We start from the raw sequence: 25,865 nt of genomic DNA, 5'->3' as shown, positions 1-25,865 counted from the left end.
TATATGCCTGTGTGTGGGTGACGCGCCTTTGGAACATTTATTCATGATTTTGCCCCCCAAGCTGAAAAATGGATCGACGCCCCTGAGTAGTAGTAGTAGTAGTAGTAGTAGTAGTACAGTAGCAGTAGTAGTAGTAGTAGTAGTAGTAGTTGTTGTAGAAGAAGAAGAAGAAGAGGAAGAAGAACAACAGCCAGAACAATAAAAATAATAACAGCATCAATAACTAGAAAGTTTAAATATACAAGAACTCACTCAAAGATAATTATGAGAATGAGAAGTACCGAGATACTATAAAGAAATGTTAGACATTAAGAAAATCTGCATTGTCGAATGTGTCTCATCACCGTGACGCATTCTCGTCTGAACTGAACGTTGACGAAACTATAGATGAATGGATTGATAACCTGGTTGAGATTGATCGCCAGTAGAGAGACGTAGAATATGTTATACCTGACTGGATCAGTCCCGATCCACGTGAATTTTATGCTTGGGTAGTAGTCCCAAATTTTGGTTGGGATCCAGGTAAGGAAAAATACGACAGTGATCGTGAAGATCATCACGGTTGTCTTGTTGTTGGTCCGTACAACCGGAACTGGTGCGGCTGCCTTTCTTCGAGGTTGCATTGGATTCGCCCTGATGGGTGGAGTTAGTTGGTTGCCTTGTGATGGACCTTGTCCTATTTGAAGCTCCACAGTATGATGATTACTACTCCCTGCACTTGTTTTTCTTGAAGACCCTGCCCCCTTTCCTGCAGACTCTGCATTCTTTTTTGTGTAGTCGTCCTTTGCCATGGTTGCTTGACTTGCTGTTGGTCTATCAGACTTTCCTTGGTCTGATGCTTCCCAAGCCTCCGATGGCATCACGGAAACCTGGTTGGGCAGAACCTTACTCGAGACACTGTTGATCCCACCAAGCTTCAGGGCTCGCACCCTTGCCTGACGACGCACCGTAATCCAGATCAGAACATAGAGAACTGTGATAACAGTGAGGCAGCTGTAAAAGAGTGCATCGTTCAGGTATGTTATAGTCTGTGTATAGACCATATGGTCTGCGTAATAAGTACATCTTGACACAGGACCATAATATACGATTCCTGTTAATGCCACCGAAGGTATGGCTGAAACTGCTGCTAAAATGACGCTTGCTGACACGATGACAACTGCCTGCTTGGGGGACACTCTTTTCTTCATTGGTTTGCAAACTGCAATAAAACGGTCAACTGTGATGATTGTCGTCAAGAAAACGCCGATATAAGTGTTCCAAAAGACAACAAAGTGCATCAATTTACACAAGGCGTCGTTTGTAAACTGAGAGGTTACATACGAATATATTTTCACAGGGAAACTTAGGCAAACGACGAAATCAACAACGGCAAGTCCAAGGATGAATACATCTGTTCCGGTCTTGCGTTTCTTCTTGCAGTAGACGATAATGATGAGACCATTTCCAGGAATCCCAAGTATCATTGAGATGCTTCGAATCAACACAGCAAGAATGTATCTTAGGGCCAACATGTTGAAAACTGGGTAGGCCCTATATCAATCAAGTCAGTGTCAAAATTGGTTGCAACGATGACTAATGAGAGTAATTTTTTTTATAGGAACTGGATATGAACACCAATTTTGATGATGACATCAAAAATCCTTGTAGAAATTAGTTCTGCATCTGTAGAAAAAAAATTTAAAGCATAAAAAGTGGCTCACTAACACCTTAAGCTGGACCCGAATCAGCCAGAATTTGCCCCCTAAATATAGAGTGGCGTCAATTTCTAACACGGCAAGTATGTAAGATATAAGAGAACTATTAGATTCGATATGCTAACAGGTTCTGTGTTAACAAGTTATATATACAATGCAGCAGCATCGCATTTCCGGCAGTCGACATGAAAATGTTTTAAGTGAGAATTGCGCGCCAACCGTGCCGAGAGAATTCACAATAAAATAATGTGCCCTGATGAATGTGTATGTCGTTCACCATATGCTCATGAACATTTGACGTAGTATTGAAGGGGCGGCTGGGGGTAGCAGGGGTGAGGGTGGATAGCAAAGACGGATAAATCATGGTAATAATAATGACAGTGTTACGGATAGTTCCTCTATCAAGAATAAGTGGTATGAATGGAAAAGTGCTTTTTTGTATTGTTGTAATAAACATGCTCCTATCAAGAAATGCCGGGTTAAGGATAGACACTGTCCATGGATGAATTCTGACATTATTAAACTCATTTATAGACGGGATTTTTTAAAGAAAAAATATGATTCCTTAAAACTTCCATATTTACTGACAGAATATCGCTTTATTCGAAATTCAGTCACTAAGGAAATACGTAAAAGTAAGAAAAAATATTTTGATTCACTGTCTAATAGATATAGCAACGATAGTAGAAAATTTTGGAAAGAATTAAACAAAATTACAGGTAGAAACAAAAAGATTCTATCGTACCATCAAATTTGGATAGGGATAAATGTAATGATTTTTTCGTGAACGTTGGAAAACAAATTTCGGAAACTTTTAATCATCACACTTTATCATGGAATCATCCTAGCAGTATCCACTCTTTTACCTTCACACCAATTACTCCTGATAGCATATATAAAAAGCTTTCTCTTTTGTCTGATCTGAGTAGTCTTGATATTCTAGACTTTGATACTATATTACTTCGTATTTCAGCTCCTTTTATTTATGAATCTTTAAATAATATGTTTAACGCAAGTCTGACGTTTGGAACGTTACCTGATGATTGGAAAATCTCTAGAACTACACCGATTTATAAGGGTAAAGGTGACACCAATGATATTTCTAATTATAGGCCAATTTCTGTTGGATGTCATATTGCTAAATTAGTGGAAAAGGAAGTTTAATCCCAATTTTTATCTTATTTACAGACGAACGATCTCATTAATATTGACCAATATGCCTTCTTGCCAAATCACTCAACTTATACTTGCTAACATAGAATTACTGATGATTGGTACGAATCTTTTAATGAAAAAGAGAAAGTTGGTGCATGTTTCCTTGATATTTCTAAATGTTTTTATTGTATTGACCATAAATTATTACTTTTTAAACTGAATAATTATAACATTTCTGACACTGAATTCCTCTGGTTTCAAAGTTTTCTTTCAGACAGAAAACAAGCAGTTTTTTCTCAAGGCCACAATCCAAAACAAAAAATATATCTATAGGAATTCCTTAAGGTAGTATTTTAGGTCCTTCCCTTTTTCTAATTTTAAAGAATTGTACATGTAATATTTAGGCTGATGATGTTGTAATATATGTGTCTGATAAAGTTATTAATGTTATATCATCCAAGCTTCAAGAAGATTTGAATTCTATTAATGAATGGTATGACTGTAACAGATTAAAGATTAATGCGAAAAAAGGTAATGTTATGATTTGGGCCAATAACTTTAGGAATAATGATGATCTTAATTTGAAGGTGTATATTAATAATGATATCATTGAACAAGTACAAAGCATAAGATACCTAGGCATCATGTTAGATTGTAAACTATGCTGGAATGCTCATACAAAATATTTAATTAAATCTTTAAGTTACAAGATATTTACACTATAATGAAAATTAGTAAGTTTTTAAGCAAGGATGTTTTGAATAAAATATATAAATGCACCATACAACCAACCTTTGATTATTCTTGTTCCGTATGGGGAAACTGTTTTTTACATTATAGGAATACACTTTTACGATTACTGAAAAGGGCTGCACGCACAGTAACAGGCAATTTTGATTATAATGTAAATGGCCTTAGTATAATTAATTCTCTTAAATGGCAAACTCTTGATATCAGACGTGATTACTTTTTAGCTTGTATAATGTATAACTGTATTCATGGAAAGGCCCCAGTCCGAATGTGCAATGAAGTGGAAATGGTTTTTGAAAGACACTCTGTTAATACTAGACTTGCCAATACGTTGAACGTCGTTTTACCAAAGCCTGCTCTCGAATGTTTTAAGAGTTGTTTTAAATAAGCTGGCGGCTTGGTTTGGAATAGCCTTCCATATGATATTCAAAATGCTAATTCTCTTGAAGTTTTTAAACGTATGTATAAATGCCATTATTTTAAAGCTGTCGTTTAATGAAATGATATGTATTGTTCTTTAATTGACAGACCTTCTTTTATTTTTTTTTCTCCCTCTCTCTCTCCCCCTCTTTCTCTTACTTTCCTCTCTCGTCTTTCTTCTTTCATTTATCCTGTTCTCCTTCTAGGTCAGACCGTTTATGAACTTTTATATTGTGAGCCATTGTAGTCGTTACTCCTTTTTAAAATAATTTTGTTCATTGTATATATTTTGTGTGTGTGTCAGGACCATGATGTAAGACAGCCTTGGCTGATCATGTTTTATCTTTATCCTGAATAAATATGTTTAAAAAAAAATATATATAAATAGTCATTTTTATAGGGACAAGAGAATGCTCTTAAATATCAATTTGGGTCTGCTAGTCATTCAGGCTATTTCGGCACTGTTGATCGGTGAATTTGTTAGGTGTAAAAAAGCCAATATTTTTTATAACAGGAAAATAATCTTTCAATTACTGGCGATCTATGATTTTCGTATTCAGAATATGGGACACAATACTTTGACAACTAAACGAGTTTTGGGACCTTTATGTTTCTTTTTGGTTTTTATTTTTGAAAATTTTGGACTGCATGGAAAGCACTCTTGAAAGTAGTAATTCTGTTTTGGCTCGTCAGAACATTTTGGATGTGAAGTTGTTCCTGGTTCCTGGAAGCGGTGATTTGGTCTTTCTCTCCCTCCCTCTCTCTCTTTGTTTTGTGTGTGTGTGTGGGGGGGGGTCTTTCCAAACTACCTCAGAAGCAAAGTTACTTGGTTTGTTTCAGGTGACGTGGCTTACCACCTGTCACTACCTCCCTGGTCATTCTGCCATTCAGTATTATGTCCAATAGAATTGAGCTCGATATTTTATTTTATTATTTTTTTTTTTTACTTCATTCAATGCTTGGAATTGTATCTTAATTTTGTTGCAGGGACGGCGAAAGCAGGGCTGGGTCCCGACTTGATATTAAGAAATATTCAGACAATGATATTATATTTCATACCTTTTCCTACCATTTTCTTTCTTTCTGTCCCCTTTTTCTTGGTCGTGAAAATGTTGGGGGTCTGTGGCCCCACAAGCCCCCATCCCACCAGTAGGCCAGTGTTCTTGCATGTCCACGCAAGGCTACTCATGAAGAGGAAAGTGATATCATTATCTTGCTTGGTTTAGCTGCATGGGCTGATGTATTAAACATCCATATCACCATTCATCCAGAAATATTCATTGAACAGACAAGCTGAAGGGCTGTAGAGCTTGTGCATGTTCAAAACAATTTAAACAAGTTCTCAATATCGGCAACTGCGTTTTGGAGCAGGGGGGGGGGGTTCTGATACTGTCCGCTACATGCAACATAATTATGCAGGTGACACCTGGGAATTTAACCATCTGCCGAAGTAATGAAACCTTTTCATTTGTCATTGCTTCTGCATGTAGGCAATGCCATGAAAATGTTTCGTTTTGATCCTCCATTCTGCATGATATATGTGCTGCCAGACGCGGATCCAAGGGGGACGAGCCGCCCCCCCTATTCTTTGGCATCCAAAAAAATTTCCTTTTTAACTTGAGAAAAACACTGAAAAACACCGCATTTTGTTGGTTCACGATGTACGGCAAACCACGCTGTATACCGCAACTGCGCGCCCATCAATGAGCACATCCTGCATTCCATCAGCGACCAAATAGCTCTGCCATGTATGCATAGGATTGCCTATTCGCTCGGGTAGGCCGTAAGAAAATATTAAAAAATGTTTAAAATTTCCATTTTTTTTTTAGATTATGATCAAAGTGTTATTTAAGTTGGCCATGTTGACCTCTTGGGTTGCTAATCCAATGAATTCAAAAGTGATAATGTATAATATTTTACTTTTTGATGTAATTTAGACTCAATGGCATTGATACCGAATCCAGGAAAATTCTTAAAAAAAAAGAAGTCATGACCATTTTATGCCACATCCGTTACGCTCACAGGTGCATTTTCCCTACAACCGTTTATTGAAATTGTTAAAAAAAAAGTTATTGTGTTTACAAGTTACAACTGAATGTAAAATTTGTCTGATAAATCCAGCGAGAAGAGCGAAAACTTCTGAAGTGTAATGCTTTGAAATACAAAATGTCATGTCCGCTACTCTGCAATTTCCCATATAATTATAAACAGGACAAGTAATGATGTGTGTAAAGAAGTGGCAGGGAAATCTACTATTTTAACTTTGAACAAGAAAACTGAACAGTTTGTTCAAATATAATGTCTCAATATGCAATAGTGGGCTTTAGTACTTTTGATTAATGATGAATTTTAGTGCAAATTCCTCTTCTAACAAATATACACTATCATTAAGGTTATTTTTAAGTAATTGCAATTCATGTTATAACGATAATGGAAATCGATTTTTGGTTTCCAATAGCTTCCGATACAAGACAATGTTTTTTAAAGACAGATTACTTCATACCAGACTGCACAGTGTCCTTATCATGCTAGTACATTCTTCTGTTGCCGATATGAAACTGAACATGAATGGAGATAATGAATCGCACCGCAAGAGTTTAATAACTGCTTGAATTGCTACCATAAACATAGAAATCGCTAACAGTTGATTGTAAACCTATATTAACGCCGGTTAACACTTAACTGAATGGTACATAATAATGGTAATTACATCCGGTTAGCGTTGCTTAGCTTTTTCACGGAAGAAGAAGAAGAATAGGGAGGGTGAAAAGATGATGATGATGATGACGATGATGATGATGATGATGATGATAATGATGATAATGGTGGTGGTGATGATGATGATGATGATAATGGTGATAATGATGATGATGATGGTGACGATGAACATGATTATGATGATGGTGATGATAATGATGGTGATGATGATGGTGATGATGGTGATGGTGATGATGATGATGGTGATGATGATGGTGATGATGGTGATGATGGTGATGATGGTGATGACGATGATGATGGGTGTGTATCAGCATCAGGGATGTGTCAAAATAAAGCCCACCCCCCAAAAAAAAAAGTGCTTTACATGACATTATCAATAAGAGGCACGGGTCGTAAGTCGCGTTATGCTATCACTTTTTGTGAGGACCGTTTTTGGCTATGCGTTTCTCGACTTATCTTTTGCAGTCGCATGGAGTACTGATATAAGGCGTCTATTTATAAATTGGGTTTGGAGGCCGCAATCATCTAGTACTTCCAAAGCCCGGGGTTCCAAAGACACAAATGTCATTTCAGAGTAGGATAACCAACAAAAATGTGTGAGCAAATAGGTTTAAGCTTTATATATATATATATATATATATATATATATATATATATATATATTATATATAATGACTGTATACGAAACTGCAGTTACTGAAAAGTGCTCAACCACATGTGATGTACATATAGAAGCTTCATGTAGTATAGTAATAGGGTGGAGCGAGTTGCTTAGATTTTAGTTGTATAGACTGTTTCCCCCCGAGGGTTCACCAGCTGATGAACCCTCGGGGGGAAACAGTCTGTACAACTAAAATCTAAGCAACTCGCTCCACCCTATTACTATACTATATATATATATATATATATATATATATATGTAAAGTTATACATGTACAACATGTATATATATATATATATATATATATGTGTGTGTGTGTGTGTGTGTGTGTGTAGGGGTGTGTGTGTGTGTGTGTGTGAATGTAAGAACAATGGAAAACTCGGTTGTGCCCCACCCCCCACCCCTGAGGAGAGATTTCCGCCCTTGTGATCTATACAATTAAGTAGTGTTTTCTTTATTCCCTCATTTCCACGTTTATATTCTACAAATTAATGTGTTGTAATTATTCTGTAATTGATTTGTACTTGATTTGTATTTGTATTTGCTTATGCAGGCCTATATGTGATGTATATTTGATTTGTATTTGTCTATGATACCGTTGAACTAGATATGAGAATGGGGAGAATTTAGATAATCCCGACCTTTCGTTGGAGAACGCGAACGCTTATTTATGACGGTAGTTGATTTTGGAAGAGACTTTTAGGCCCGTCGTCATGGTCGTAAAACTCTGTCCTGCAATGCAAATTGTGTGACATGAGATTTTTTTACGTTTCGCATCTGCAACGGAAACATTCAATATGCGTTTCGTGTGCAAAATTATGGTTGCTTCTATGGTAACAGCGATATATCCGATTTAGGACGACTTTCCAGAGCCACATTTGGCTCCTCCCAGAGCTCGAGAGGCCGCCTGGGGGGCCCACTTCCATTGCCGAGTGGATACCAGGCGCAACCACGCGTAAAAGGGGACAGAGTGGGCAAGTACGTTACGTACTAGTATATAGGCCTTTGTAACGTTATAAGGGTGTCAATGTTTAAAAAAGTGATATATTTCCAATACTTGTAGGGTTTCACAAGCCAAATACTTAAGAGATGCATTTTCATAATCTGGAAAAACCTTGCTTCGATCCTTGTTTAGGTTGCTTTTCGAAACCGCATGGTCGTGCCTGGTATCCATTCATCAATGGAAGTGGTCCCCATTTGAATCTAATCCCCCATTTCTGGGGAAAGTAAAACATAATTACATTGCATTGTGTGCTAGAGGCATATTGTTTGTGTAGGGGAGTAAACAAAAGAAAAAACCCGCAATTTCGGCTGGTATTCAGAGGTATATATGCTATGTAGATATCAAATCATGCGAAATGGTTTCAGCTGGAGAGGTCATCTGACCCATGGAATCAATTGCCAGTGATCCACCAATAATCCACATTAAATACAATATCGATTCGATGGACTGTAATGATCTATATTATCTAAGCCTTAATTCAGTAAGTTTTTCCTCACTCAATATGTACTCGATTTGTTTGAAAAAACACTTTTTTATCCAAGTCATAATCTATTGTGGGCCCTGCCCCGGGCCCTGCATTTCGAATATCTCCAGCCAGCTGTCATAGCTAGTAGAGGTTCGCCGCCGGCTCAGGGGGCATATACGATGATGACCAGACGTACACATGCATGAAAACGGGTGTCGCGTGAAAGAGTTTGCACACGAAAAGCAGATCTATATAGGGCCTGTATCACAAAGCTTAGCAATGAATGTAGAACAGTTTTATATGATTGATTCCATTGATTATAATGTACAATTACTCGTGAAAATCGAATGTACGATTAGGGGACCCTAATCTTACCGTCCCTGAGGTTTGCGAAAGGTGGCTATTATGACAAAACGACGAGTTGCTGAGACACAGGGTTCGAGCAACCATCTGTGCTTGAGGTGGTTTAATTGAAGAAAAAAAATCAATCTCTCGATCGAGGCTCGACATTCCCGGGGTCGAACGGATCGAACCCTAGCCTCTTGTCGAGGCCCTGGCGGCTGCTTCCCGAGCGAATTAGGATATCCCTCGCTTCGCTCGGGAAGCAGCCGCCAGGGCCTCGACAAGAGGCTAATCGAACCCTCAACACGAATGCATTCAGTTAATGTATATATGGATTGATATATAGTATATATATGTGTGTATATATATATATATAATATATATAAATACATGTATTCAATTCCCCCCCCCCCCCCAAACTCACCCAAAATCACTTTCCATCCTACAAGGGCTCGTCTCCCAAAGTAGGTAGGATTTAAAGGCGTCTTGTCTCCGGGAAAGATCGAGACTTCACAGACGTTGATGTTCACATCAACGGGACAGACGTATCCCCATACTCCGGTACGGGTGTAGGATTGGATATGTGATTTTCCTCATTTCCTTTCTCTGTCATCTCCATCCTAGGTTCACTTGCATACTAGTAGGCCTATACATCTAACATATTTTGAGTAAAAGCCCTGGTTTTAATTTTTTGAGACACACCTACTCGACTTTATATCCTCGATACCCTAAAAATAAAAAAATAATTAAAAAAAATAAATAGAAAAGAAAAAGAAGAGAAAAAGAAAGAAAAAAAAAATATTTGAATTTTACTTTATATAATTTTTTTTTTCAAAGAAAACAACGTGAATAATGCAATATTTATGATGGCGAAAATAGTCAAATTCATGGTTGCCAAATAAAAAGAAAAAGAAGAACCCCCCCCCCCCCGAACCTTCGGCCACCCCGCGCCGACCAGCGCCATCCAGTAATCGATTAGTCTGCTGTGCAAACCCTTCACTAGAGTTAAGGGTCTGAATTGCAGCCTATTTATGCCTCGTTTACTGAAACAGCAAGTTTTGTATGTGCTAGTCTTTGCGTGGAGACATACTTGTTGATCAAAATTTCAATCAGGGTCTGTGCCTGCAGACTAGTAATCGATAGCCGGCGATCGACGTTCGCGTTCAGCGATTTTAAAGGAACAAAATGGCGGCGTACGAGCGGGAAATTCCATTTTTGGTACGTATTTTTAACGTTATTATGGTACGTTATCTATTTTTGTGGTAATCAGTAATTATTTGTTTGTTCGCTTTATATCTTAGGTCAACTGAAAATGTTTTATTTCGAGATTTTCAGTCAAAATCCGTGATGGAATTTGTTTGTTGGGTTTTATCTTCATAACCGTTACAAATAAATTAACATGTGGGACTGTCTGAGTAGGACCTGTCTCGAAGTCGAACTCTGGCTCTGAAACTGATCTGATATGCCAACCAGCGGGAGCGGCGCGGTGGAGCTTCCCTTCACTGCTTCAGCATGTTCAGACCTAGACAGCTGGCAGCCGTCTGTTTCGAGGAGTTTTTTAACATTTTTTATTTTTTTAATTTCTCCTCATACACAGACTGCTCGCTATCGTGCAGCCACCATTAGCAGATTAGGGCCGGGACTTACAATGCAAAATCCCCCCGTCGGGGCTCTTTATTTTTTGTCTTAAAAAGTTTAATGAATCAAACTTTTGAAAATTAACGCGACCGAAATGCAAATTAATATTCCCTCTTGGCATCGATTGCCAAAAAAACGAGGAAAATCAAGTTAAAAGGAACAAAAACAGTGACTTACCTCGGCTGTCGCGCAACTTCACTGCCCTGTTTTATCCAAACTTAATACACATAAACATATGCCACATATGGCCATTGAGTCCCCTGTAGGATGCACTCCTAGTACCAATGAGGTCCAACATTACATGTATGGACCTCATAGGCGACATCAGTAGTATTTTTGGTTAGAAATCTCTGAGAACAGGATATTTATACATTATATCACAAGTACAAGCTATATTCCTTTCTCTTATTTAAATTATAATTTTATAGTGTAAATGCATCGTTAGCAACAACAAAAAATGAAAGAAATGAAGGGGAACTTACATTTTCACGGCTTTTTCCTGATTTTCTGGGCAGCTGCTCTTCTCTTCTGACTCGCGATCGAAGCTGATATGAAGATCACGTGATTCGCGTTCTCGTCAGCTGATCGGTTGGTTATTCTTTTCGTCAGACGTTAATAATATATATTTTATAATGCTAGCATTCATCCCTAATTTAGGTGAAAGAGATTGAAGTTAAACAGCGCCAGGTCGGAATCATAATTATTTTGGAAGAGTGTATTTGTACACTCGATCTCATACCTGACGTAGACGGCGCTATTCAACAAATGCACAATCTTCAATATAAAAAATAAAACAGAAAGAACGCCTTGAACACAGGCCAAAATGCCTAACGATTTCTCCGCGGCATTAACAACTATCGTAAAGGGCGCTCCATTTATCAATAAAGATGGATGCTAAGCTGTCTATGGCGACAAAATTTGCCGCAAATATTTACGAAGAATTGTGAGAAATGGTCTGAAAATGCAACAAAAGAACCGGTGAGTACCGATTAAACATTATTAAAGTTGTAAATAGATTATACATACCTTGTAGATTTAGTTTTTAAGGTGATATTAGTGCTTAGTTCTAAGCTAGGGAGGCCCAAACGCGCGTGAGTGGAGTCCCAGTTTATTAGCACGGGTAAGTATTGGGGTGTCGCCTAGAGTGGTAGGATGGGGGGTCGGGTGTCCGGACACTTTATATTTTGAGGCCTTCTTTTTTGTCTTTGGATTGCACTAAAAATATGAATTCGATAGTTGTAATCATCTTCTATTAGGGTGTCTGGAGAAAAATATTATTTTTCTTATTTCAAGAAAATATCACATTTTCTTTGTGAATTTGAAGAGAAATGACCTTCAGACTGACAGAAATGTAACATTTTTGAAAAAAATCCGATTATTGGCTGCAAAAAAGAAGAATGAAATTAGGTCAATTTTCAGCATTTCTCTGCCATAGACTGTGTAGTTAAGAAATGGACACACACAAATCCAAATTTTTAGCTTCCGAGAGCTGTTATAAATTTATTATTAATGCCAAAAACTTGTCCATAAAGAGTCGAATAGGATTTTTTATGCTCTTTCTGATGGTATGATTTTTATAAAGATTTGGAAACCAGGGGCCCGTTTCTCAACACATGGACAAGTTAGTCATATCTTTATCCACCAACCACGGAGTTAGTACCAATCTTACTAAACCTGTTTCTCGAAAGGCTTCCTAACTAGAATACCTTGATATCGATAATATCGGTAAAAAGAGCAGACGAGACGTAGCCTTAGTCACAAAATAGCATAATTTTCAAATAGAAAATTATTACAAAATTGCAAATATTATGATGAATTGGGAAATAAATCTTTTCAAAATAATAGCACAGGTGAATTATGCATCATACATACTTAGACCATGAAGACTGGAGCATTCAATTGCAGAGAAAATTAGATTATGAATAATTCATTTCATGACTAAAAAATCACTTGTGGACGTTGAGATGGGTACCCCCGGGAGACCCAATTTTAATTGTTTACGAAAGTAAACCATAACGGTTTTCTTTGTAAAATGATGATAATTATACGGACTTTAACGATTCCAAACGTCATCAAAATATAGTTTAACGAATCATTTTTAATCATTGATACCGAAAGATACGATATTGGACAAATTATATGCATAAATTAGAGATAGAATTCATCCAACTGTTAAGAGGGGTCTGAAAACAACAAATACGAGTTCAGTTATGGATGGCCTGACGTGGTAAAATCTTTATCGATTAAATCATTTTGCTATTTCAAAATTAATGGTTTTGTGGCGTTTACCAACAGTTTTTATAGTTTCTTTGTTTTACAATTATCATTGAATGCATTAACCCACTTGTTTTGTGATGTAATTTCAACCTCTATGATTGATTATGTAAGATTATAATTTTAAAATTTCTAGGCACTTTCGCATGTCATAGTCTACCCACGTGATGCCACTACGTCATTAAGAAAGAAGTTAAGACAGGTTCGGAGGTGTCATAAATATTTAGTGAGGTTGTTGTACCCGATCTTGGTAAAGAGGGCTTCGTGAAACGGTTAGCGGACAAGTAGCTCACTATCTCCGATTTAGTCAAGAAGTTAGACTTATGACGGTGTTGAGAAACGGGCCCCAGATCACAATGAAAAATTGCGACAAAGTGAAAAAAATTGTGCAAAACAGAAATTTAATTTTCCCATAGAAAATGCATGGGGAAATGGCAATCTCAACACACACAAAAATAAGGGTTTGCAATTTATCTCTAAATCCTTATTTAAAATGATCATATAAACTTGTCCTTACTGTCAAAAGAAGCCCCTGAATTTTCTCTTTCCATACATGCCAAACACAAGTTAATAATCAATTCAGATCACATTTTTCTAGTAGCCTGAACTTCCCAAAAAAAATGTGCCATATTTTCCTCTAAATCAGCCTCTCTTATGCTGACACTTTTCAGTGTGGCTTCAGACACCCTACTTCTATTTTGTTCTCTATTATATTTCCTAACATTTTGTAATAAAAATTGATGAAACTTCACTTGTAATTTTTTCCAAATGACTTTCTAAATTGATCGTCCGGACACACAACCTGTCCGGACACACAACAACTGGGTATACAGATCGCGCTAGAACTTCGGTCTCTGTATTTGGTGAGTGAAGCCAACGGAGTTCAGCTGAATAACCAACATAACAGAGACCGAAGCTTTTGGTCTACTTCAGACCTAGCCAGGCGGCTTTCTAGAGAGTAAAAATCATTTACTAACGTAAGGTTACTCTCATACGAAGCCAGGCCTTCTATCTCATAGACCCACACAAAGGAAGTCAAAACCTGAAACTTTCACCCCCGAGATTTCTACTTTCCTTCTAAAAGATCTACGAGCGTCGCGTAACGTTGGGGAATTACAATAACTGAATAAGAAACAAGATACTAAATAGGTTCATTATTGCGGATTGAAATAATCGCTAGAGGGTATTCATTTGTCTCGCAATCTACTATGGTCAACAAGGAAATTCGTGATCACTCTCGCAAAAAGTGTTCACTGGCTTTCTAGGAAATTCGTGATCACTCTCGCAAAAAGTGTTCACTAGCTTACAAGTTCACGAGCTTTCGAGTGCCGCTGCAACTCTTTATCAAGTGACGAAAATTATCTGATGACGTATTCTATTTATACTAATCTCCGGGACCGTACGCACGAACACGAGAACAATAGGTGGGCATTGATCCGTTGCGTCGGATGCGGTACGGCCGGTAATCCGTGTATGCAAATAAGCCGGGGGTATATGCAAATACGCCGGGGGTATATGCAAATACGCCGTGGGTCGGCAATATGCAAATTAGACAAAATTGGCGGGCTCGCTAGTTTCCCGTGGGCGGGGGCTGACTAGCTGAGCGGTCCCTCGTTCGGGGCCGGGAACGATCGGGTCGGCGTGCACTGCCAGGTAAGGCATGCCACCCTCGGGTGTGGAAGAGATACGTCGATGACACTTTCATAATCGTAAATAGATCCGAAACAGACAGCCTACTCTCATACATGAATAGCCAGCAACCGTCCATCCAGTTCACTCTGGAGACTGAGCAAGGAGGGAAATTAGCATTCCTTGACACGCTAGTCCAAAGACACGAGGGCGGGAAACTTTCCACCTCTGTCTACCGCAAGCCCACTCATACAGACCAATACATACCATATGATTCTCATCACGACAAATCGGTCAAGAAGGGTCTCGTTAAATGCCTGTTCGACAGAGCAGCACGTATCATAACTCACCCACCTGAACTCCCGAAAGAAATAGCACACATACGTGGCGCCTTGTACAGCAACGGCTACCCACGCCGTTTTATCAAGAACACTTTCAAGAAAAAACAACCACCAAGGGATCAGAAGGTTTTCAAGACTTGCACAGTCTTGCCATACATAGATGGCCTCTCACAACAACTTAAACGCCGATTAGAAGGTCACGGTATCCGAACGGTTTTCCGCTCGGACACCACCTTACGCAAACAGCTTGTACACCCCAAAGACCCTGTCCCTGACCACAGACGTGATGGCGTAGTATACAACATTCCTTGCCAGGGATGTGACGGGTCTTACATCGGAGAAACAGCCCGACCGATAGTTGAACGCATTTCTGAACACAAGCGCGATGTTCGGTTACAGCGAACCGACACATCTGCGGTGGCAGAACATGCTTGGGAGAAGCAACACCACCCAGATTGGGAGGGTGTACAATGCATTGCCAAAGAGAGACATTGGTATACACGCAGGATTAAGGAGGCTATTAGTATACGTCTTTGTCCTAACAACTTCAACAGAGACAGCGGGATCGACATCCCCGACTTCTGGATGCGAACCATCCGACAGCACAATACCCCCTTACCTGGCAGTGCACGCCGACCCGATCGTTCCCGGCCCCGAACGAGGGACCGCTCAGCTAGTCAGCCCCCGCCCACGGGAAACTAGCGAGCCCGCCAATTTTGTCTAATTTGCATATTGCCGACCCACGGCGTATTTGCATATACCCCCGGCTTATTTGCATACACGGATTACCGGCCGTACCGCATCCGACGCAACGGATCAATGCCCACCTATTGTTCTCGCGTTCGTGCGTACGGTCCCGGAGATTAGTATAAATAGAATACGTCCTCAGATAATTTTCGTCACTTGATAAAGAGTTGCAGCGGCACTCGAAAGCTCGTGAACTTGTAAGCTAGTGAACACTTTTTGCGAGAGTGATCACGAATTTCCTAGAAAGCCAGTGAACACTTTTTGCGAGAGTGATCACGAATTTCCTTGTTGACCATAGTAGATTGCGAGACAAATGAATACCCTCTAGCGATTAAGAAACAAGATGGCGGCGTAAACATCGGGCAAGTCTCTTCCGTCTTTTCACAATATTTTTTCATTTTTTTGGTGAATTCTTGTTTTAAAAATAACAACGAGAGCGTAGAAATGTCGGAAATGAAGTTTTATCCCATGTACATGATTTAGAGCTAGGCCTACATCTTTTAGAAGGAAAGTAGAAATCTCGGGGGTGAAAGTTTCAGGTTTTGACTTCCTTTGTGTGGGTCTATGAGATAGAAGGCCTGGCTTCGTATGAGAGTAACCTTACGTTAGTAAATGATTTTTACTCTCTAGAAGCCGCCTGGCTATTCAGACCGGCTGGTACGGCACTGGTACTGTAAGCTGGTCGGGGGGGGGGGGGATGGGTCAGGATGACCAGATTTCTCAAAAGGAAATATGGGACAATCGACAATGCACATGAATGATGCACGCTGCACAAGCTGATCGACCGAGCCAGGTCTTGTTCAAAATAAAGAAGGCTGACGTTACACTTACAGTTACACAATGTTTCACTTGTATGTAAAACATTATTAACGTTAAAAAGGTTAGACCTAACGTTAGGGCTATAATTAAAATTTAAAGGAAGGGATGGTGAACGAAAGAATGAAGGAGAGAAAGAAAGAGGATATAAAACAAAAGAGATGAATTGAGAGGAAAGAAAGAAAAAGTGAAGGGGAAATTGAGGTGAAAGAAAATGAAGGAAAAAATAAAACAAATAAAAGAAAGTTAGAATTAAAAGAAGAGTGATCAAAAAGAAAGAAAAAAAGTTTCCGTCATTCTTTGAAATGAATTAAGAAAGGAAGGGAGATGAATAAATGTGTGGAAGAAAAAATAAAGGAGAGAATGGAAACTAAAAAAAAGTAAGAAAAAAAGGAGGAATTAGGAAGAAAGAAAGAATGAAGGAAAGAAAAATGTTTCCTTCAATCTTTGAAAGAAACAAGAAAAAACAGTAAGGAATGGAAAGAAAGAAAGAAAGAATAAGGGAAAAAAAGAAAATAAAGAATGAAAGCATCCCGGGAAGGGTTTGTTGGGATGCTGGGACAAAGGAGCAAAATACCGGAAGATCCCAGGAAATATGAGGCATCTGGTCACCCTGAGATGGGGCATCAAGAAGTTTACTCACATATTTTGTGAAACAGGAACTTTGTGTGTTTACGTTTTCATTAACATTTAGATCTAGATCTAATTAGTTAAAAAAAACAAGATGCATCCAGTTTCAATTTCATATCCTGTTTAAAGGTAGGGAGTTCGGTGACTTTTTGAAATCTTGAAGGAATCCCAACAAATTTGATACCATTGGAAAGCTTGTGAAATAAAAAAAATAACGGTGCTTCAATCAGTTCATTGTCTGAAATATTGATGGAGATATTCCAATTTACAGGGGAAAGTATGCAGATATAGACTAAGTTAGATTTTGTTCTGTCAAAAACAATATTGAAGGCTTGCTTGAGTGGGGAGATAGTGACTTTTTGAAGTCTTGAAAAGATCCCAACAAATTTGGTACCCTTTGAAAGCTTGCGAAATAAGAAAAAGAATGGTGCTTAAATCAACTCATAATGTCAAATATTGACAGAGATATTCCTGTTTAAAAGGGAGAATGTGCAGATTTTGTTCTACAGCAAAAGTAGATTTACATAACTTACACAAAATTCAATGACTGGGACTGTGTAATATTTCATTTTAAAGTGCAATGCGCTGCTATGTGGGGCAAGGTATGCCCTTGAATTATGCATCATTTTATCCATGAAATTTTAAAGTTTCTCATGGTATAGGCTCCTATAGGGTTTTTCCTCCTCTTACGACTTTTTGTAATATTTATACTTGTTTTACATTGGTGCACAGTTGCAGATAGAAAAATCTGAAAGTGGCATTTCACTGAACTCCCTATTATAGGACAAGTCCACCCAAACAACAGAAAGTTGATTTGAATAAAAAGAGAAAAATCCAACAAGCACAACTTAAAATTTCATTAAAATTAGATGTAAAATAAGAAAGTTATGATATTTTTAAGTTTCGCTTAATTTCTCAAAATAGTTAGACCTATGATATATGCACATCCCGTTCGGTATGCAAATGAGGGAATTGATGACATCACTCACTCACTATATTTTTGTACTGGTATTTTTATTATATGAAATTTGAAATATTCTAATTTTATCCTCATTGTCCTGAGAAACAAAGTTTTTTTTCTACCAGGAGTGAACATGTGGACTTATTGTTTTTTTCTGAGGTGGATGTGACCTTTAAACATCGTTTTAAAAAAATTATGAAAATACATGCCGATTGTGAAGTTAGAATCAAATAGGTACATTAATCTGATTAGTTTCCCATCTGAGTATCCCTGAGTCTGAGGCTAGCAATCATCCAGGGGCTCTCTGCAACGTACATGTAGGGCAGAGGAAAAATTGATAAAACAATCAAATAAGTATTAATCTGATTTGTTTCCCATCAGATTATCCCTGAGTCTGAGGCTAGCATTCATGGTCTCAGCAGTGTGGGGCAGAGGAAACCAGCTCCTTCATACCTTCCTTCATAAAACAATCAAATAAGTATTAATCTAATTTGTTTCCCATCAGAGTATCCCTGAGTCTGAGGCTAGCATTCATGGTCTCTCTAGTCCATAAAGTGTGGAGCAGAGGAAACCAGCTCCTTCATAAAACAATCAAATAAGTATTAATCTGATTTGTTTCCCATCAGAATATCCCTGAGTCTGAGGCTAGCATTCATGGTCTCTCTAGTCCATAAAGTGTGGAGCAGAGGAAACCAGCTCCTTCATAAAACAATCAAATAAGTATTAATCTGATTTGTTTCCGATCAGAGTATCCCTGAGTCTGAGGCTAGCATTCATGGTCTCTCAGCAGTGTGGGGCAGAGGAAACCAGCTCCTTCATACTTGTACCTTCCTTCATAAAACAGTCAAATAAGTATTAATCTGATTTGTTTCCGATCAGAGTATCCCTGAGTCTGAGGCTAGCATTCATGGTCTCTCAGCAGTGTGGGGCAGAGGAAACCAGCTCCTTCATACCTTCCTTCATAAAACAATCAAATATGTATTAATTTGATTTGTTTCCCATCAGAGTATCCCTGAGTCTGAGGCTAGCATTCATGGTCTCTCTACAGTGTGGGGCAGAGGAAACCAGCTCCTTCATACCTTCCTTCATAAAACAGTCAAATAAGTATTAATCTGATTTGTTTCCGATCAGAGTATCCCTGAGTCTGAGGCTAGCATTCATGGTCTCTCAGCAGTGTGGGGCAGAGGAAACCAGCTCCTTCATACCTTCCTTCATAAAACAATCAAATATGTATTAATTTGATTTGTTTCCCATCAGAGTATCCCTGAGTCTGAGGCTAGCATTCATGGTCTCTCTACAGTGTGGGGCAGAGGAAACCAGCTCCTTCTTCATACAGGATGTGGGCAAAGGAGGAGAGCAATGGGCAGTGGTGAGTAGCAAGAAAACTAACTGTATATCGTCACATAAAAAATGAAGATTTGGTTTAATTGTTAAGTGGTTTTGTCATTTCTGTATGTTCAAATTTTGATTTTCGGATGGTGGTCTACAAGATATTGCTGTGGTGTGATGTCCCTCTTTTGTGTCTACCCGTACAGTATACTGCAAAATTTGATAATAATGAAACCAACTCTAATGAGTCTAACAACAAACTTTTAACAACATCCCGCATGTATGTTTTTGAATGGGCTTACATGTTCTGTGCACTATGATATGACACTACATGGCTAATCTTCAACAAAAGATATAAAGTAAATAATAAAACAAAATAAGCGTATGAATCTCTGTGTACACTGTATGTAATATTTTGCCTTTACAAGATCCAGAGCAAGTTGGTGCAATATTTGGTGAGAAGCTGTAGAACTTCTCAAATACAAGTCCAATCAATGAAAAGGGTTTATTCCAGCCATTTTATTCACATGTTTTACTTATGCATCTAATTCCCCAATCATAAATTCTCTCTGATTGTGCTGGTGATTTTTAGCATAGTTGCTCTTTGAAATATAAGGGATGATATTACATGAAGCCTCTGTGGCATGTTACAGAAATTGTTATAATATATAAGGATAATTCTAGGTGCAAAGAGATTGTTAGGAGGTTCAATATTCACATGTACTTGTACCTGTATGTGCCAATTCAAAAGAAAAAAGTAAAATGTAGATTAAACAACCTTTTATTTCAGTTATGTCATAGACACTAATATCAAATATAATAAACAGGTCTAAGTTTTTGTGGGGTTTTTTCTCTGACATTGCAAAAGTATCTTTAAAACTTGTTTGATTAAAGGTCAAGTCCACCCCAGGGAAATACTGACTTGAATAAATAGAGAAAAATCAAACTAGCATAGTGCTGAAAATTTCATCAAAATCGGATGGAAAATAAGAAAGTTATGAGATTTTAAAGTTTCGCTTAGTTTTCACAAAACAGTGATATGCACAACTAGGTGACTCAATCGATGATGTCCATCACTCACTATTTCTTTTGTTTTTTATTGTTTGAGCTATACAATATTTCATTTTTTATAGATTTGACAATAAGGACCAACTTGACTGAACCGTATAGTATTAAACAATGCTAATTCCACATGTTCAGGGAGGAATTCTCGCTACCCCAAATAGGAACAAAAATCTCATAATGCGCGAGACGAGATAATTTTCACTCCGTCGGGTCGTCATCACCACTTCCGGTTTAGAGTCATGCTCGCGCGAGGTTCGCGATACTGAGTTTTCCACCACGCTGAAATCGATGCCAATCAGCGTAATATGTACAGAGTATAATACTTTTTATTACATTTGGTCAGTTATTTATTCCATTTGAATTATACATAAAAATAAAACATATATTTCACGTAAAAATAATTTTTATTCATGTTTTTATTTGGTTATAAAAAAATCAAACAAAAAATGAATATCTTAAAAATTTTGCATTTAGCGACCGGCCTGACATCACGATCGTATTCAACTAGACGCTAAATATGTACAGCATTCATTTCGTTCAATTTTTCGTCGACCACAAAATGGATAAAAATCAGTTTTGGAACTTAAAAAAATTTTAACTGACAGATGAATACCGTGCAATGGAAAGCGTCGGGCAGAATTAGTGACTTTAGCAGAAAAGGCCGTTAAACTGTATCGTGAAAGAGAGGGTTGTGATCACGAACTTTCCGAGCGAAAGTGACGTTGTGTTGTTGTGCATGACGGCACTGTTGATCTGTATGGCAAAACAGTGCATTGGACTTCCGAACAGGAAGTTGTAATACCGAAAAGCTATCCCATAATGCAATGCGCGTTACAGGGATTTTCCCGGATCTCGGCGAAATCGCTATTTGGGGTAGCGAGAATTAATCGTTGTATCACTTGACAATCAGGAGAAAATTAGAATATTTAATATTTCATATAATAAAATACAAAAGAAATAGTGAGTGGATGACGTCATAGTCTCCTCATTTGCATACCAGCCAGGATGTGCATATAACTGTTTTGTGAAATCAAGCGAAATTTTAAAATGTCATAAAATCTTATTTTACATCTGATTTTGATGAAATTTTCAGTGTTATGCTTGTTGGATTTTTCTCTTTTTATTCAAATCAACTTTTTGTTGGGGTGGACTTGTCCTTTAAGTTTGCTCTTGGTGCTAATTATTATTGTATTTTTTTTTTTCACCAGCTGATGAAGTAGTCTACCACCAAACCCCAGCCAGACTCCATCAAGTAGAATGGCAGACAGACATGCACAATCCTCATACAAGGAAACTTGTTATGCAATCTCATGGTAAATTTACCTGTCATTTTCATTATCAATATTTTCTTTAAAATATTGCCTGCAGTCATCTAAACACAACACAAAAGTAGTCTCACAGGCACAGACCCTGTTTGAAACTTTGATCAACAAGTGGGTCTTCACCCAAGTCTAGCATAGTATGTAAAACTTGTTGTTTGGGGCTTTCAGTACACAAGCCAATGTAGGCTGCACATTCAGAACCCTTAACTCAAGTGAAGGGTTTGCACAGCAGTCACAATAGTAAGTTCTTATTTTCTTCATTCTATTCACTGATGTCTTATAGCCCGGGGGGGGGGGGGGGGGGGCGGGGGCTACTTAGTATAAGTGTATGATATGTATGTGACGTGGTCAAGACCCCAATTTTCAGCATAAATTTCCGTTCCAGAGCATCACCAATTTAGAATGCCATAAAAATTCCCATTTTTTCCTGTTCCAGAGACCCTGAAATTTGTGGTTTCTTGCCAGTGCATGCCCATCATGAACTGCTCAGCCAGTCGGGGCAGCGAGCTCAATCGCAGCAGAGTCATATGAGTTCTGGGCTCCGTAACACAAAGGTTTGTGAAGATTTGAAAGAACCACACTGATTGGTTCCCGGTCAGTATTTTAAACAGAGTGCGCATGCAACGATGATCTTGATTGGTCATGGGTTTTTGTCTCACCTGCATAGCAGAGTGAGACTATAGGCGCCGCTTTTCCGACGGCGGCGGCGACGGCGGCGGCGACGGCGGCGGCGACGGCGGCGGCGGCGTCAACACCAAATCTTAACCTGAGGTTAAGTTTTTGAAATGACAGCATAACTTAATATGTATATGGACCTAGTTCATGAAACTTGGCCATAAGGTTAATCAAGTATTACTGAACATCCTGCATGAGTTTCACGTCACATGACCAAGGTCAATGGTCATTTAGGGTCAATGAACTTAGACCATGTTGGGGGAATCAACATCAAAATCTTAACCTAAGGTTAAGTTTTTGAAATGTCATCATAACTTAGAAAATATATGGACCTAGTTCATGAAACTTATACATAAGGTTAATCAAGTATCACTGAACATCCTGCATGAGTTTCACGTCACATGACCAAGGTCAATGGTCATTTAGGGTCAATGAACTTTGGCCGAATTGGGGGTATCTGTAGATTTACCATCATAACTTTAAAAGTTTATGGATCTGATTCATGAAACTTGGACATAATAGTAATCAAGTATTACTGAACATCCTGTGCAAGTTTCAGGTCACATGATCAAGGTCAAAGGTCATTTAGGGTCAATGAACTTTGGTCAAATTGGGGTATTTGTTGAATTACCGCCATAACTTTGAAAGTGTGTTGGTCTAGTTCATAAAACTTGGACATAAGAGTAATCAAGTATCACTGAACATCCTTTGCGCATTTTAGGTCACATGACCAAGGTCAAAGGTCAATGAACTTTGGCTTAATGGGGGTATCTGTTGAATTACCATCATAACTTGGAAAGTTGATGGATCTTTCTCTTGAAACTTGGACATAAGAGTAATCAAGTATCACTGAACATCCTGTACGAGTTTCAGGTCACATGATCAAGGTCAAAGGTCATGTAAGGTCAATGAACTTTGGCCACGTTGGGGGTATTTGTTGAATTACCATCATATCTCTATAAGTGTATGGGTCTAGTTCATAAAACGTAGAAATAAGAGTAACCAAGTATCACTGAACATCTTGTGCGAGTTATAGTAGTTTTCAAAATCAGCACTGCTGCTATATTGAATCGCGTGATGCAGGTGAGACGGCCAGAGGCATTCATCTTGTTAGTGATTTGTGTTACGGAGCCCTGGAGACCTCCATTTTTGATGTGGTCAGTTCCACAGCATTGCATTTTAAGGAATCGTTGATTCAAGAGCCGTTTCTGGACCCTACTTTTTAAGACCAAGATTTAGTTCCAGAGCCCTCTATTTTCGACTTTGGTGTGGCACATAGGTATCACGTTATAATTCGAGTAGCACCCCCCCCCCCACCCCCCCCCCCCCCCCCCCCCGGTTCTTATAGGCCCGAATTCACAAAGGTGGTTTTGAATGAACCCATGGTTTATGCAGATTTCCTGCATGAATTATTATGCTTATTTACCACGTACATATTAAACAAATATCCAATGCTGATGCACGCTTTTGCCACAGTGCACCAAATTGACGCCTGTTGCCATGGTTAAGTACGCTATTTTATTCATGAGTCCACTGTTTTGAATTAATGAGTCCACTCTACAAACAGTGGACTCATGAATAAATTAGCGTACTTAACCCAGGCGACAATTTGGCGCGCTGTGGCAAAAGCATGCATCCGCATTGGACATCTGTTTAATATATGCGGTAAATAAGTGTACTTTATACATGAAATCTGCATAAACCATGAGTTCAACCGACGGTTTTCAAAACCACCTTTGTGAATTTGGGCCTTAGTGTCTTCTTTTTATCTACTTTTTATCAATATATTTATCTTTCTCTCTTTCTTGTTTCTTTCTTTCTTTTGTCTCTTTCTTTTTCTCTCTTTCACTTGACCTTCAACCGTATTCCCTCTTGTTCATGTCACCTCTGCCCTCTCCTCTACTTCTCCCGATTTCCTTTCATTTTCTTTGCTGTAACTTTTTATCTCTGTGTTTGATTTGGACTAAATTTCTATCCTATCTTTACTAAATTTGGTATTCTGCATGCACATATGTGTATGCTTGAATTATTGTCAATATGATAATCTGTCTGTTTTCTCAACAGATATTTTTGTTTCACTTCAAAAACAACCTCCAGAACACAAGGACACATCAAGGAAACCTCAGTGAGTGTCATTTCCAATCTTCTTATTAAAGGGATGGTCCAGGCTGGAGATATTTATATTTCAATAAATAAAGTAAAATTCACAGAGCAAAATGCTGAAAACTTGATCAAAATCGGATAACAAATAACGAAGTCATTGATTTTTGAATATTTGCATTACTCCGGGGAAACAGTTCTAGGCATGTCTTTATGAATATTCATTAGATGGGCTGATGTCATATCCCCACTTGTTCTTTCGTATTTTATTATATGAAATTAGGTTTATTCAAAAAATTTCTACCAAGAACAAAAACAATTGGATTAACTACTATTGACAACTTATTTCATTATAATGGAGACACATCATTCACACATGAATGAAAAAATGAAACATGATTTCATGTAATAACATAAGAAGAAGAAAAATGGGGATGTGACATGATCAGCCCAAGAAATGAATATTCATGAAGATTTGCAAATCACTGTTTTCACAAAATATTGATAAACTTTAAAATTCAATTGCTTCGTTATTCGTTATCAGATTTTGATGAAATTTTCAGCATTTTGCTCTGTGAATTTTACTCTATTTAGATATAAATGTTTTCAGCCCGGACCATCCCTTTAACCATTGTATTATTTGTTGCATTATGAAATTGAGGTTGGTAAAAACAATATTTTGAATAGATTGTACAATTTGTGCTGCTGCTGATCAAAGGAAAGTTTTCAATCCATTTTTCCTAGTTTTGAATCATTTTGTAAGTTTCACTTTTAAGGTGTGTTTCATTTTGTTTATTCACCTGCTCTATGGTTCAAGATAGAGTTTATTTTCGGTGGCGATATCAAATGGATATGACTAGTTATAATTCTGCAGAGGTTGAAATAACAATTCTATTAAAAGACACTCTTTTAATATTTCATGCATTGTTTCATGGATGTATTCAAATTTGATTTAAATTTTTCTTCTCTGTTCAAAACTGCTATAAGATTTTATAAGCAAATGTCAATTTTATTATTGCATGTACCATGCGATGAGTTACATCTATTAATATAATTAGCTGCATATATCAAGGTTACGTGCAGTGTACATGTACTTCATGTATGTCAAATGGTGTGTCGTGAGGAT

At 38.0% G+C, this 25,865-nt stretch overlaps 2 protein-coding genes across 3 annotated transcripts in view; one reads left to right on the top strand and one right to left on the bottom strand.

Annotated features, from left to right (window-relative positions):
• Positions 1-308: 308 nt before the first annotated feature.
• LOC129270092 (annetocin receptor-like) lies at positions 309-1,514 on the bottom strand. The gene has a single exon (XM_054907500.2). It carries the CDS (start codon positions 1,512-1,514, stop codon positions 309-311), a length of 1,206 nt encoding a protein of 401 aa, XP_054763475.2.
• Positions 1,515-10,338: 8,824 nt separating this feature from the next.
• Positions 10,339-25,865, top strand: part of LOC129270492 (nuclear pore complex protein Nup85-like) — a 38,425-nt gene continuing 22,898 nt past the window's right edge. Inside the window, exons 1-4 of one of the 2 annotated variants that reach the window (XM_064105827.1) lie at positions 10,339-10,430; positions 19,506-19,617; positions 21,851-21,955; positions 24,704-24,764. In XM_064105827.1, coding sequence (XP_063961897.1) covers positions 10,398-10,430; positions 19,506-19,617; positions 21,851-21,955; positions 24,704-24,764 — 311 coding nt within the window. In that variant the 5' untranslated portion in view covers positions 10,339-10,397. Of the gene's footprint in view, positions 10,431-19,379; positions 19,618-21,850; positions 21,956-24,703; positions 24,765-25,865 lie in introns of both variants that reach the window. The other variant, XM_064105828.1, reaches the window with a different exon arrangement.

Source organism: Lytechinus pictus, chromosome 10 (genome assembly GCF_037042905.1).
Source record: "Lytechinus pictus isolate F3 Inbred chromosome 10, Lp3.0, whole genome shotgun sequence".
NCBI classification, from domain to species: domain Eukaryota; kingdom Metazoa; phylum Echinodermata; class Echinoidea; order Temnopleuroida; family Toxopneustidae; genus Lytechinus; species Lytechinus pictus.
This window is presented reverse-complemented; position numbering and strand designations above follow the sequence as displayed.